The sequence below is a fragment of the Phalangium opilio genome, unplaced genomic scaffold (assembly GCF_054372755.1).
Source record: "Phalangium opilio isolate 3A_F unplaced genomic scaffold, DU_Popi_V2 ptg000650l_1, whole genome shotgun sequence".
NCBI lineage: Eukaryota > Metazoa > Arthropoda > Arachnida > Opiliones > Phalangiidae > Phalangium > Phalangium opilio.
Window position 1 is genome coordinate 363,590 of NW_028324245.1, and position 14,928 is coordinate 378,517.

The window sequence follows — 14,928 nt, forward strand, 5'->3', positions numbered from 1 at the left end:
GGAGTCAAAAAATAGGGTCCCTTTAAAGATGCTTCCCCCGTTTTGGCGTCTGCCAAAACGTCATAGGTATCAAAAATCCAGATGAACTTCTACATAAAAGTGTATGTACTTATTACGCATCTCATTCAGCATATTGCTACGAATCATTGATTTTGATGTCTATGACGATCACACGTGAATCAACCCTATTGGATAATTTTGTCAAAGTTGGCCGTAGCTGACGTTGCGTTAGAACTACCATGGATGATAAAACGTTTTGTAGACATAGTACCGCGTCTTATGTGGTGGAGTAGAAAAAGAGTCTAGGGCCGTGCCAAAGGGTTTTAAGTATACTTCCCGTACGCAAAGTGTAATTCATCCATGGTTGAAAGATGCATAATAATGACGAATGTGAATGAGAGAGGAAGCGGCGTAGCATAGGAGGCGGCAAGGCCGAAAAGGATTTGGCGAAACTATATGGCGGTTTTGATGTTGGGACATTATTATGGCTGTAAATTCTATTCTTCCGGTATATCAAAGATACTCGAACGCGAATTCTTCCTTTCCAGTTATAGGAAGAAAAACTCTTAGGATACGGGAAAAATACGTCGTCGGGCTCGTTCTAGTGACATTCGGTATAGTTTGTGTCGGGACCTTCTTCTTCTTGCCGGAATTTCGGGCCGTGAGTTCCATCCATTCCGCCTACAAACACATTCGGGATGCTGGACCTAAACTGCTCTTGCCACCCCCGCCTCGCGAAGACACGCTGGACGGCGCGCAGCTGTCTAATCAGCTAGTTAGGCACAATGACCTAGAAAATCAAGATCCCCATATATTAGTGGACAAAGCGAAATTAGATAGAAAAATTCAAGAAGATGAGGAGAGAAACGCTGCTAAAGAAGGGCTTGGTGCTGGCCAACTCGAGAGCCCCGATAATGAAAAACCCAGAAATTTGGCTTCCAACGATGTCCTGGATAAGCCCGGCTTACCAGCAAACTTAAAATCTGATTATAAGTTAATAAGTGGAAGCGGTGGTAGTGTAAAATTGAAGGATATAGTAAGAGACCACCCTGGTGGTCCAAATGTACAAGGTGGAGTGCCCTCTGACCCAGAGACCCTCAGAAGAAGAAATAAAATAAGAGAGGTAAAGTATAAATTAACTTTATAAGCACATTTCCATGTAAAATGTAAGCCTACAAATTATATGCTTTAGTAAGAATAAGCATTGGGAAAGTTGATGTACTCTTTAACAGATGGTTAAGTCTTGTGTTTGTAATTGATAAGATGTTAAACATAAATTAGATATTTCACCAACGTGTCAAATTTTGTGTCAACAGCTGCTTTTAATATTAATATTGCCGTTTTGATTTTATCTTCAAAACTATAACATAATTCAGTTTATTAAAAGATTAATTATATACATATGCATAGTTTCCACTAAAGGGGGTTTTCCCCCCTTTCCCTCAGTGTTGCCAAGCCATTGGTGAGTCAAGTGATTGACTCAAAGACGGCCTGACAACACTGTACTGAAGTTTAAGCTCTGAAAAGAGGAAAACTATCTATAGTTGACTCTTTTTAATAATGTACATTATCGTTGTACACTAGATGACAAAATATGCCTGGGATAACTATGAAAGATACGCATGGGGCCAAAATGAACTTCGTCCACTATCTAAAAGGGGTCATTCAGCGGGTATCTTTGGGAAAACCGCCTTAGGAGCAACCATAGTAGATGGTCTTGATACCTTGTACATAATGGAACTTATGGATGAATACCAGAAAGGGCGAGATTGGATTGCCGAGCATTTCAATTTAGATCAAGGAGTGAGCTCTTAATCCACTTTCATTTATCAGCCCCGTAAAGCTCTTATTGATTTACCGTTATTTTTTAGAACTCGGAAGTATCTGTTTTTGAAACAAATATCAGATTTATCGGAGGACTTCTTTCTTGCTATGCAATGACGGGAGATGTAGTAAGTCAAGGACAAATGGTGGACATTTTTTAGTCCATCAATCTTAAGTCTACTTTCTTTATTGTTTATTGTTTATTGTTTATTGTTTATTTTCTTTAGATGTTCAAAGAGAAAGCCGATGCTATTGGACAAAAACTTTTGCCAGCTTTTAATACTCCAGTTGGAATACCGCTAGCACTCGTTCACCTGAAAAGGTGTGACCTTGAAAAGCAAAATAGGTCTAAAAATAACCTAATAACTGAATGTGGGATACTTTATGTTATAAATTAGTGGAGCCAGCAAAAATTATGCCTGGGCATCGAGTTCAAGCTCAATTTTGGCAGAATTTGGGACATTACATTTGGAATTTATATATTTGAGTGAAATTACCGGAAACCCAGTTTATAGAGAGAAGGTTCAAAAGATAAGAAATGTTCTAAATGAAATGGATAAACCCCAAGGTCTTTATCCCAACTATTTGAACCCTAAAACGGGACGTTGGGGTCAACGTAAGACCATTATAATTAATTAATTATCCTTTGAAATCCGGACTTTTATTAACCATTTAAGGTTTTACTTTACAGATCACGTTTCCATGGGAGCCCTGGGTGATAGTTTTTACGAGTATCTTTTAAAGTCATGGATTATGTCTAATTACGAAGATAGTCAAGCTAGGACAATGTATGATGAAGCCATTAGTGTAAGTATTAATGATATTAATTTAATTTAATTGGTGTATTAATATTTTTTAATTTTTTTTTCCATAGGCAATAGAGAAGAGGTTGGCCCAAAAATCCAAGTCAGGGCTGACCTACTTTGCTGATTTAAAATATGATCGTTTGGAACCAAAAATGGATCATTTAGCTTGCTTTTCAGGTTAAAAAAATCATAGCAATTGCGCTATTTTAATTTAATTTAATTTGATTAATTTTTAAATAAAAAGTTTTGGTTCTTTTTGGGGGGTTTAGGAGGTCTTATAGGTCTAGGAGCTCAAACATTAGACGAGGAGAGGAAACAACACTATATGAATCTAGCTGGAGAATTAGCTCATACTTGCCACGAATCCTATGATAGAACTGGTAAAAAAAAATATATATAGAACTGAAAATTCAGGGAGAACTCTGGGGAATTTATAATTTTTGGTAAAATCCGCTCCAGTAGTTATTGCTCCACATCTCACCCCCCTTGTTATTACTCCACAAAATACCCCCATTGTTATTACTCCACAAAATTCCCCCCCCTTGTTATTACTCCACAAAATACCCCCATTGTTATTACTCCACAAAATTCCCCCCATTGTTATTACTCCACAAAATACCCCCATTGTTATTACTCCACAAAATCCCCCCATTGTTATTACTCCACAAAATTCCCCCCCATTGTTATTACTCCACAAAATTCCCCCCCATTGTTATTACTCCACAAAATTCCCCCCATTGTTATTACTCCACAAAATACCCCCATTGTTATTACTTCACAAAATCTGCCCCCATTGTTATTACTCCCACAAAATTCCCCCACATTGTTATTACTCCACAAAATCCCCCACATTGTTATTACTTCACAAAATCCGCCCCCATTGTTATTACTTCACAAAATCCGCCCCCATTGTTATTACTTCACAAAATCCGCCCCCATTGTTATTACTCCACAAAATTCCCCCCCATTGTTATTACTCCACAAAATTCCCCCCCATTGTTATTACTCCACAAAATTCCCCCCCATTGTTATTACTCCACAAAATTCCCCCCATTGTTATTTGTCCCTATTCATTACTCAAAAAAAAAAAAAAAAAAAAAAAGAGTATGATCCTGATCTAAAAATATAGTTTAAACATTTAAATTCCATTAGCGACGAAACTGGGACCAGAATCCTTCAGGTTCACAGACGCCTTAGAAGCGAAAGCGTTGAAACAAAATGAAAAATATTATATTCAAAGACCGGAAGTTATAGAAACTTATTTCTACATGTGGAGGTTGACAAAAGATCCAAAGTATCGGGAATGGGGATGGGAAGCGGCACAGGTAACTAACCGTTTTCTTTTTATTAGAGGTGTGTGAGTTCTTATTTTTAGGTTTTGAGTTCGCGCTCATAGAATCCTTAAATCATAGTTTTGAGTCCATTTTGAGTAATTAAAACGTCAATTCGGGTCCATTTTGAGTAATTAAAACGTCAATTCGGGTCCATTTTGAGCCCTTAAAACGTAATTTCGGGTCCATTTTGAGCCCTTAAAACGTAATTTCGGGTCCATTTTGAGCCCTTAAAACGTAATTTCGGGTCCTTTTTGAGCCCTTAAAACGTAATTTCGGGTCCATTTTGAGTCCTTAAAAACGTAATTTCGGGTCCATTTTGAGCCCTTAAAAACGTAATTTCGGGTCCATTTTGAGCCCTTAAAATATTTTGAGCCCTTAAAACGTAATTTCGGGTCCATTTTGAGCCCTTTAAAACGTAATTTCGGGTCCATTTTGAGCCCTTTAAAACGTAATTTCGGCTCCATTTTGAGCCCTTTAAAACGTAATTTCGGGTCCATTTTGAGCCCTTTAAAACGTAATTTCGGGTCCATTTTGAGCCCTTTAAAACGTAATTTCGGGTCCATTTTGAGCCCTTTAAAACGTAATTTCGGGTCCATTTTGAGCCCTTTAAAACGTAATTTCGGGTCCATTTTGAGCCCTTAAAAACGTAATTTCGGGTCCATTTTGAGCCCTTAAAACGTAATTTCGAGTCCATTTTGAGCCCTTAAAACGTAATTTCGAGTCTTATTTTGAGCCAAAAAATGGTAGTGGTTGGCAAAGAAAAATGAATTTGTCCAGCCCTCCTCGTGTGTAATTTTAAGCCTTGGACAGACCGGTACCCGAGTCCCGACCATACAGGCCTATTTTTTATTCTATAACCAAAATAGTTGCTTATTAATTAGTATAACTATTACAAGCGACTATTTTTAATTCTATAAATAGGCTATCGAAAAACACTGTCGCGTTGACGGTGGATTTACTGGTCTAAAAAACGTCTACTCCCCTGATGGAGCCAAAGACGATGTTCAACAAAGTTTCCTTTTAGCGGAAACTTTCAAATATCTATACCTTCTGTTTTCTAATGATGACTTATTGCCGTTAGATAAGTGGGTTTTTAACACCGAAGCTCATCCTTTACCAGTTAAAAATGTTAATCCAGCGTATAAAATTGCATCGTAGGGTTTTCTAATCTATAGTAAATAAATAATAATAATAATTCTAAATAATATAGAGAAAAAATAAAAATAAAAGAAAATTGCGTTACGCCGAGTTACTTCCTAAAAAAATAATCGTGAAAATTAAAAAAAAAAAAAAAAAAAATACTAAAAACTTAAGTACTTAAATTAAAAGTTAAAACTTAGATCACAATTTTGAAAATTCAAAATGTCAAAATTTTCTAAATTTAAAAAAAAAAAAAAAAAAATTATAAATGAGAGAAGTTTTCGGTAGTTGAAAGAAATTTTAAAAAAATATTTTGACAAATTAATCAGGTTTTTTTTAAACTTGATTAAAGTTGATAAATTAATAAGTTAATTAATAATTATTGTTAATAAGGCTAGTTGATTAACGCATTAATGATAGTAAATTGTGGCTCGAGTACTCCATAGAAACAATTATTTCGAAGTATTTCAACATCAACAACAACAACAGAAAACATGTAATGACGTGTATTATTTTTTTTTTTTATTATTTTATTGAAATTCCGTATCTCCTTGTCTTCGTAATTTTTATGCTTTGGCTCTATAAATTAAGTTATTCAAAATAATAGTAAATTTTTGTTTATAAATAATAATGTAAAGTATTTTTTATTAGTTTAGAAAACAATTTAAAAATAACAAAAAAAAAACAAGTAATGTTTACTGAGGTTATAAAAAAAAAAGAAATTAATTTATCGCCTTTATATTATTTTTTAGATCTCTTTTTTAAGTGACCTCAAATTAATAGGAAGTATTTTGTAAAAAAAAATGTGGGTTGTTAATTATATTAACGCGAATTATTATTTTTATTTTATTGTAATTTTGGCGGGAAGGAGAAAAAGCGCCGGAGGGAAAGGGGGGGAGGGGGTTACAAAGTGTAAGCAGACTACGTTTTGAGTTCTTATATTTTCCCGCCATAAAAAGAAACTATAAAGGGACCATCCCTAAAATACTAGCCGGCGAAAATTTTATAAATAGATAGTGCAACTGCGCAGTAAAGGGGCTAAAGAAATTTCCTCCCCCGTTTCTTAACTTTAACCGCCCTTCAGGGTTGCCAGTAATTTGTTATTAGAGCATCTCGGGTTTGGAACTGAATCGAATGGAACTAAAAGCGTAAATGACTGGCAACACTTGTCCGCACACTATCTATAGTAGAGAAAATTATTATGTACAGTCATAAACTGAAATCGAAAAATATTGATAAGCAATCAAGTTGTTGTAAAAGTAAATTTTAATACAGCTATTTGTTTTTGACTAGTTATTTTGAAGTTTATTTTTGTCATCGAGTTTCTATAAAGGTCTTTTGGATCCAAGATGACCGTTACCCTAATGGCGGATTTATATATTCTCCTGATTGGCTGTAAATGTAACCGCCTACTCGTGACGTTTTTTGAAGGGATGGATACCTAATTCGTGACGTCACCAGAAGTATTAATGCACTGAACGGTACTTTTCCCTATCGTCTTTGTTTGTAGTCTGTATCTACGTCATAATTTAAGGAGGAGCCTAATTCGATGCGGTGCTGCACCTAAGGGATGTTTTTAAAATCGAGCCTTGGCTCGCATTACGTCTATTTCACAGAACGTAAGAAAGTGTATCTCCTTAAAATAAGTAAGGACTAAATAACGCTGAATAAAATTATGGCTCTAATTTAGATGACTCTAAATGAAATAAAATTAAGTTAAATAGGCAAATAATTTATTTTGCTTGGCTTAGTTTGAATTAAATCATTTAGATATTGCAGGGGTTTTACACCAGGTGGCCTCGAATTGGGACTATTTTCAGTCGCGTAGTAACGGACGCGGGAAACTCGCGAGAAAGACGCAATCCGTAGGAGACATTTTTAACTTCAGTGTGCGTGTATCTCTTTATATATCAAAGAAGTATTTGTTGCAATTATCCATGTGTCGCGTGTTTAAAGATAGCCGCGTTCATTTTCTTAGAAATTCGTTTAAGTAAACATAAAATTTTTAATACAAAGAACATAAACTTCAACTTTTTGGGCGATCGCGGCGGGCCTTTGCGCCATAAGTATAACCTAGGCTAGGCTAAAATACAAAACCAAGGAGGATTGACAACATGGACTGTTATTCCGGCTCGCTCCTGTCTTCATTCGTCTTCTACCAAGGCTTAGTGAATTTTAATGATTTTTGAATCAGGCTCATCTGATTAGTGAAAAATAAACCTTTATAAATAATGAAACGAATCAGTTCAAAATAATGCCACAAAACATTATACAAGTGGCTGATACTTCAAACTCCAAGTTGTCATCGTCTCTCAACATGGTATGTGTGCTTGAGTTAAGGAGTGGGACTGGGGGCCAAATTTTTTTTCTTTTTTTCTTAGCATGCCGTTATTTGATTTTTACATTATTTACTACTGATACTATTAGACAAAAAATCGTCAATACTATGACAGTGTTTTCGTAATCATAGGCTTATGCTGACATATTTGTATAAACTTTACTTTAAAATTTCATACTTTATTTTTTAAAAAAAAGTCTGAAATTCCTGGAGAAAATAATGCTAATAGTGAAGCAAATTCTATTAGTTTTAATTGCAAAGGTACATTGTTAAAGCGTGTATAAAATTAGGGGGGCTGACTAAAATTGTTAAATATTTTTAAAGGAAATCATAACTCTAAAAGCATTCCTACTATGGATGCTGAACATTGCGTAGTTAAAAATTCCGCTAGCGGTGTTGTAGATAACTTATCAATAGAAAACCCGCGTAGTGTGACACCCGAAACAAATCCTAAATTAACTTTGAATAGTGATTTAAAGAACAATGAATATAATAATGATATTGAAGATGAAAATATGGACTTCTCGGAACTTGAAAATCAAACTTTAGAAGAAGAAACTAAGGACCCTAAATCACTAGTGAAATCTGATTTAAAACCCAGTGATGATGAAAGTCAGTGTATTACCATGGAAAGCAAAGAGGAAAACTGTGGTGCGGAGAATCACTCTGATGTTGATGAGATACTTGACAAGCTTTCCAAGGAAGATGAGCAGTTATCCAAAAAGGATGGAACTGGAGATAAGATTTATGACGAAGAAGGTGGTGAAGAAGGATATGTAGAGGGAGAAGAAGGTGAATGGGAAGAAGGCGAGTACTATGAAGGTGAAGAGGGTGAATACTACGAAGAAGGGGCTGAAGGAGAATATGAGGAGGGAGCGGGTGAAGGGGAATATGTAGAAGAAGGTGGTACAGATGGAGGAAAGGAAGAGTCATCCGCTATTGAAACTCCAAAAGAATTATCAGAAACAATGGAAAAAAATGTTGAATCTTCTAAAAAGGATGTTCAAGAAGCCACGGAGAAAGAAAAGGCTGAAGAAAAAAACCTGGAAGATGCTGAAGATGGCTTAGAAGATCTTGAAGAAGGTGCTGAAGATGAGGCTCTGGATGAAGCTGCGGAAAATGAACTGTTGGCTGTTGGGGATGATGAAAGTTTAGACAAACCCCCGGATGAAAGTCAGGAGAGTGTGAAAGATGAAGCCCCTAAACCCGCTGCTAATCCAGAAAGTTTGAAAACGAGTACTGAAAATGAAGAGACTTTGGTTAAGGACAAGGAGAAGGTTGAAGATACAGCATCAAAAGATAAAGATACTACTGAAGATCAAATGGACACTGAGTTTGAGAAAGAAGCTATGATGGAGATAACCGATGTTAAATCTGAAGCTGAAGACCCGGATACTTCATCTGACAAAATAAAAGACGCTTCTAATGACGCTGATATGCCAAATATAAGTGCAACGGAAAAAGACAAAGAGACTTCTGATGACAAAGAAGTTCAACAGGGTAAAACGATGGAGGATGAGTTAAGGAAGGATGATGATTCATTAATGGAGGATAATGAATTAAAGCCACCTGAACTGGAAATGAATGAAATTGAAGATAAAAATAATGAAGTTGTCTTAGATGACTCTGACGATGACTTTGACCCTATCAGCCTCTTAGCGGTTGAACATTCCACTATGGATGAAGTTGATGAACCCATGGATTCTGATTTTCATAAAACAATGGGCATTATCAACGACGACGAATCTCGTTCTTCATCCGTAAATAAAAGCATTTGTAAGGAACAAGATGAACAGAGTGACGTATCGGAAGGGTCTCCCAGTGATTCTGGTAATGAAGAAGAAGAGAGTCAAGATTCTATAGAGACCAGGATTGAGTCGGAGAATGACATTGACCTCGTAGTGAAAAAGAAATTAGATGAAATCTTAACCAAGACAGTTTGTCAGGTTGATGGTATTCCTGAACATTTTCTATTATCCACAAACAGAAGAAAAAAATTAGGGCACGTTAAAGAAGTAAGGACTGACAATGCCCAGTTGTTGTTGTTCTTCCGTCTATAACCACCGCGTGTGTTTTAGGGTACGGTAGAAGAGGTCATGGATGACTTAATATCAACTGTTTCGTCAAACGCTAAAAAACTGGACAAGGAAAGTGCCAGGGCCAAGTTGAAAGAGCAGAAACAATCCCAGGATGCTTTGGAAAACAACCAAAACTGGGATGATCAAGATAATCAGAAAGGGTTTAAAAATTGTACAGAGTGTGGAAGTGTAAGTATATTCAATTGAAATCATCGCGTATACTTGATAAATCACGTCGGTTTTTCCATCTTCTCAGAATAAGGGCTTAAAGTATCAAGTTCTTTTCCACGGTCGGACTTGCTTCCTTTGTTCGGATCATTGTTTTCAAGTTTTTCGCTCGAAACAAAATCTGGCTCCACCACCTCCCGGTTTAGCGCCTCGCCCCACTGAGAGTTGTAGCGTTTGTAAAGTGGAAATAAAGAATGGTCAAGGATATTTCCCTCTAGATACTGATGGAAAATCTGTTTGCTCCGAAGAATGTATTAGGATGTACCAACAAGTACTACACGAAGGGAACATTTTTATTTCCGTTTTATTGTTGGGTATAAGGCTTGTTCTTTTAGATGCACGGCGCCAAACAAACTTGCGCCCAATGTAAGAAAGGAATTGAAGGTCGAACGAAATGTTTGACTTGGGAAACTATGGAATTCTGTAATGAAGATTGCTTGGGAAAGTATCAACAATTTTTAGGAAGTTATTGCGCTTGCTGCAAACAAGCCGTCCAAAGGTTATCTCTGGGAAAATATTGCGTTCGTTTTGGCTCTGACATTAGACAGTTTTGTTCGGGAAAATGCTTAGAGGAATTCAAAAAAGGATTGAAGGTTAGCCGCGATTCCTTTGTTAGTTTTCCCACGTTCATCTCGAGTTTCAACAAAATATTTGGTTGTATTAGGTTTGTACCTTCTGTCAAAAAGATCTGACAGGATGCACGGATGGTTTCCTAGCGCCAGTTGGTACCAAAGGACTTTTTAAGGATTTCTGTAGTCAACAATGTTTGGCTCAATACGAAACCATGAATTCCGCAGCCGGAGCTACTCCCAAAACTAAGAAATGTTCAGTTTGTCAGAAATTAGCCCCTGTTAAAGCGCAGGTTCGTTTTTATAATTGGCTTGTTTTAAAACCTTATTAAGACTTTAGCGGCAAGTTCGTTTACTATTAGGTGACTTTCAACAACCAAGAACATACACTGTGTAGTGATCCTTGCGTGGCAGCCTTCAGATACGCGAATAAGATAACTAACAAAATCTGTGATACGTGCCACAAATTTTTCAAGTCCGAGTCGTCTCCTTTACAATTCGAAGGGGCCAGCAAAAGATTTTGTACCAAAACTTGCATGAATCTTTTTGTTCTTTCCCATCGAAAAATTGTTCCTTGTACTTGGTGTAAAGTAAGAGTCGTCTCTATTAACTGAGCTTCAGTAAGTAAATTTCCTCTAAAGGGCCGCGGCGATTTTTACAGGTTAAAAAGTACAACTTTGATATGATTGAAAGGGTTGACTCGAACAATCACGTTCAGTTATTTTGTTCCTTGAATTGTTTGTCGCTGTTCAGAGTTAGTTTGAACGCCACGTCTTCGAGGAGTGTTAAGTGCGACCATTGTCGCAATAACCTTCCCGCTCAGTATCATTTAACCATGAGCGACGCTTCTATAAGAAATTTTTGTACCTATCAATGTGTCATACAATTTCAAAGTCAATTCACTTCGGTTCCAACTCTTACAACCGTTACCCCAACCATACGCAATCAAAATGTTCCTGGTGGTAAGAAAAAAAGGAAAAAAAAAAAATATTCAAAGTTATTAACAGTTGTTAAAACCATAAACGTTTTTAGCTGTTAAAAACGTAGCAACGGCTCCGGCAATTGCACCCGCGGTTAACAAACCGGTAGCTTTATCTAGCGCTACACCCGTTATTTCCTCAGTCATATCTTTGGCACCTACAAATATGGGGGCGGTTAGGCCAACTCAGACCAACATAGCTGCTAATGTTAACAGCATTTCAACTGGAGTTGGAACCAGTTTTATTACCCAAAATGCGCAACTCAATTATTCTCCGTTTATGAATAAAGTTCAAGTACGTGTTATTTTACGTGGCGAGATGATTATGATTCAAGACTAATTCGAATTTTAGTCTGTTCAAGCCGCTCCACCGGCACCCGCGCCTCCTCCTACTGTTCAGGTCATTCGCGAATTGGTTGTTAAACCGGCACCAGTCAAAATAACTAAGAACAAAATGATTTCTTGTAAACCGTCAATGCAAACTAAAGGGGTGGCTTGTAAGCCCCATCCTTGTCACAAGTGTACACAAACTGGTAATTACAATCGCGATGTTAAGTATTTGGAAGGTGGTAACTGAAATGAATGGTATTATTGCAGAGGAACCCGAACCACCTCCCCCGACATATGTACCCATACCAATACCGGTCCCCGTTTTCATCCCAGTACCCATGCATATGTACACTAGAACTGTACCGTGTCCAACACCATTTCCACTTCCAATCCCCGTTCCCGTTTTCATACCAACAACAAAAAATAATACCGAGCAAATTTTGGAAACTTTGAAAGAAATTAGGGTAATTTTATTTTTTCGGAAGTTAAGTTAAGTGTAATGTTGAGAAGTGAAGTTGAGTTCGATGGTTGTAATCTACTTAGGAACGAACGCCCGATAATCCATTTGAGGCTGAATTATTAATGATGGCGGAGATGGTAGCGTCCGTCGATGAACCACCGCCGCCATCCGCCCCCAAAGATCATAATAATATAATGCCAACATTGGATCATAGTGATTATGATGGCTTAGCGTCTGTATCTTTGGGTGGATCTTCCAACGAGAATAGTATGGCTCCCGAATACGCCGAATTTACAGAGCCATTATTAGATTTGGAAACGGCGTTATCTTTGCCTCAGTTTGACGCGCCTCCTATTATTGGTTTGTATTTTCTTCGAAGTTCGTAGTTGTTGTCATTTTTTCCCGGTTTTTTGGCTTTATCGTTTTACGTTTGTCGTGTCTCGTTCCTTCTAAAGAGGAAGAACCACACGCCTTCCTTTCTACGTTAGGTGACGAGAGCTCTTCCGATTTGACACCGAGAGAGCAAAGGATGAGACAGAGAAACAATAACTCGTCTAAAAGACGGAATCCCGGTCGCGGGAAAGCTAAGGGTAGAAAAAGGGCGCGGTTAAGCGAACAAGGTTCCGAAGACTCTAATGAACCGTATATTTCCGGGACCGAGACATCTTTTAGCGAACCTAATCAAAGAAACTCCTCTATTGTTGGAGATAGAGCCCACGCACCCGATGCCAATCTTTGTCTAAAAGTGAGACGAACGAATATTTAAACTATTTTCTATTTAACTTTACTTTTTAATCAACATGTAACTGTAATCTGATAGAATTAAAATATTCTAGTCAAGGCTATAGTTTTTATTTCTTTTAAGCTTACTCCCGTTCTTTTTACCTTAATTCCGTTTTTTTATCTTGTTTTTCAGTACATGTTCGGTGTTAACGCCTGGAAACATTGGGTTATTCAAAAGAATAATCAATTGGAAAGAAGCTCGCAGTCTCGAAGATTCAAACTTTTTAAAACGGATTTGCTGCAACTTAGCGCCGATGATCTGAATTATTCTCTCTGCCTATTTGTCAAAGAAGTCAGGAAACCAAACGGAGAAGCTTACGCCCCCGATAGCATCTACTATCTTTGTTTGGGTTAGTTTCCGCTCTTCTCCAAAATCGACCAGGTCCAGTCCGAGTCCGACAGTTTATAATAATTAAAATTGCAGGTATTCAAATGTACATTTTTGAAAATGGGAGAGTGGACAACATTTTCACTGACGCTTATTACGAAAAGTTTACCGAATGTTTGAATGAAGTAGTACAGAAACAAGAAATGGCAATTATGAGAGAAGGTAGGGAATGTTTTTAACGGAAAGATAGTCACGTGTTATGGTTATCCTCCGTTAAACTTTGCGGTGGTAATTTGTAGGGAGATACATCTCTAGAATTGAGGAAGAAATATTATGGGAGTCTAAACAATTAGGAGCTCATTCGCCTCACGTTCTTTTAAACACGCTGATGTACTTTAACACGAAACATTTTGGTCTACGCAATGTTGACGATCATTCTAACTTATCTTTTTCGCACATAATTAAACATTACAAAAAAGATGAGCCTACCCCTACTCAGGGTGCCAAAGTTTTGCCTTCCAATCCTGGAAAATTAGCCATTTTAAAATATTACCCTCCGGCTAAAGGTAAATCGACTGTCCTGGTACTCGAGTTCCAGTGTCCTAGAACATTGGACTCGAGGATTAGCGCGTTTTTATCAAATTACGCTGGAAATAAATTAAATTTCCCATTAAAGAGATAGCGAAACTTCGTCAACAAAAGAGAGAAGAAGTTGTCTACGAACAGATTGAAAACCTTACCAATGTTTTGAGATGTCCCGTCAAACTATACGAGTTTTACTTATCAAAATGGTAATTATCAACGGAGTAAAGGGGATTGCAAAGGCAAGTACAAAGGCTAACGTTATAGTTTCTTCCAGCCCTGACAGCATTAGAACTCGAAGCGACGTATTTTACCTGTACCCCGAACGTTCTTGCGTCCCTGACAGTCCAGTTTGGTACTCTATGCAAGCGTTGGGACGGGATACCCTAAGTAAGATGTTGCATCGAATAAGGTTAGTTAGAGAAATCAACAGGCCTAATCTCTGCGACTGAGAATAAAAGGGTGAGACAATGAAAGGAACTAGACGACCGACGCGAGTTTATGTACATATTACGTAAGTTTTAAGCGAGAACTAAAAAGATGAAATCAAATTTTTTACCGCCACTTTCTCTCCTTCATTTTGGGGGAAAAAAATGGTATATTGTAGTTGAACTTCTGTTATTAATTGAAAAAAAAAAAAAAAAAAAAAGGTTATTAACTTTTAACGAACACAAAAAATGAATTTCCCCAAACTTAATTAAGTTAATTAATAATTTGAAGGTAGCCCAAAACACACACACACTCGTTCACTTCCATCTTATACAAGTTATAATTAAATAAACAAAGATTACCTCCCGTAAATGTCATATTCGCTTTAAGTAACAAATGTTTATCATTTAGGCATTGTCATAAATTTTTTTTTTTTTGAGAAATGTAAATACTGAAAATTTCAATCATTACAAACCAAACGCGTATTCATTCATTCATTCACAAATTTAGCGAATCAACAAACAAACAAACATACATAAATTTTCCATTGTTTTTCTGTTTACCCTGTTTTTCCTCGTAAAAATAAAAACGAATGGATAGTTAGTTGACTATCCTCTTCTCATTTGAAAAATTGCGAGGGTGTAAATTAGACATACAATGAAAACCAACCAAATTCCATTGGAATTATGGATATATTGTTGAAGACTGACGATATATCTA

General features: G+C 36.9%; 2 protein-coding genes across 3 annotated transcripts; both read left to right on the forward strand.

Annotated features, from left to right (window-relative positions):
• The first annotated feature begins 313 nt into the window (after positions 1 to 313).
• On the forward strand, positions 314 to 6,400 carry alpha-Man-Ia (alpha-Mannosidase class I a). The gene is made up of 10 exons (XM_089862631.1): positions 314 to 1,123; positions 1,585 to 1,803; positions 1,872 to 1,952; positions 2,052 to 2,146; positions 2,223 to 2,440; positions 2,516 to 2,631; positions 2,699 to 2,807; positions 2,900 to 3,010; positions 3,783 to 3,955; positions 4,886 to 6,400. The coding sequence occupies exons 1-10, from the start codon at positions 485 to 487 to the stop codon at positions 5,120 to 5,122; spliced, it is 1,998 nt and encodes a 665-aa protein (XP_089718757.1). The 5' UTR covers positions 314 to 484; the 3' UTR covers positions 5,123 to 6,400.
• Positions 6,401 to 6,544: 144 nt separating this feature from the next.
• Positions 6,545 to 14,839, forward strand: woc (zinc finger protein without children). Of its 2 annotated transcripts, none has more exons than XM_089862617.1 (19): positions 6,545 to 7,424; positions 7,640 to 7,703; positions 7,767 to 9,457; positions 9,521 to 9,709; positions 9,777 to 10,019; positions 10,084 to 10,341; positions 10,413 to 10,610; positions 10,680 to 10,907; positions 10,979 to 11,279; positions 11,350 to 11,591; positions 11,649 to 11,829; positions 11,894 to 12,090; positions 12,170 to 12,446; positions 12,542 to 12,831; positions 13,003 to 13,219; positions 13,294 to 13,419; positions 13,497 to 13,763; positions 13,874 to 13,988; positions 14,057 to 14,839. In XM_089862617.1, the coding sequence occupies exons 1-19, from the start codon at positions 7,359 to 7,361 to the stop codon at positions 14,229 to 14,231; spliced, it is 5,325 nt and encodes a 1,774-aa protein (XP_089718743.1). In that variant the 5' UTR covers positions 6,545 to 7,358; the 3' UTR covers positions 14,232 to 14,839. The 2 variants fall into 2 exon arrangements, with proteins under 2 accessions (XP_089718743.1, XP_089718744.1); XM_089862618.1 differs by having other exon boundaries at positions 12,575 to 12,831.
• The last annotated feature ends 89 nt before the right edge of the window (positions 14,840 to 14,928 follow it).

Bases quoted from the DNA above. Each gene is read 5' to 3' on its own strand.
- alpha-Man-Ia (XM_089862631.1), top strand. From the start codon at position 485: ATGGCTGTAAATTCTATTCTTCCGGTATATCAAAGATACTCGAACGCG. The intron at 1,953-2,051 runs GTAAGTCAAGGA...TATTTTCTTTAG, and splicing joins ATGCAATGACGGGAGATGTA to ATGTTCAAAGAGAAAGCCGA. The intron at 2,632-2,698 runs GTAAGTATTAAT...TTTTTTCCATAG, and splicing joins TGTATGATGAAGCCATTAGT to GCAATAGAGAAGAGGTTGGC.
- woc (XM_089862617.1), top strand. From the start codon at position 7,359: ATGCCACAAAACATTATACAAGTGGCTGATACTTCAAACTCCAAGTTG. The intron at 7,425-7,639 runs GTATGTGTGCTT...TTTAAAAAAAAG, and splicing joins TGTCATCGTCTCTCAACATG to TCTGAAATTCCTGGAGAAAA. The intron at 7,704-7,766 runs GTACATTGTTAA...ATATTTTTAAAG, and splicing joins TATTAGTTTTAATTGCAAAG to GAAATCATAACTCTAAAAGC.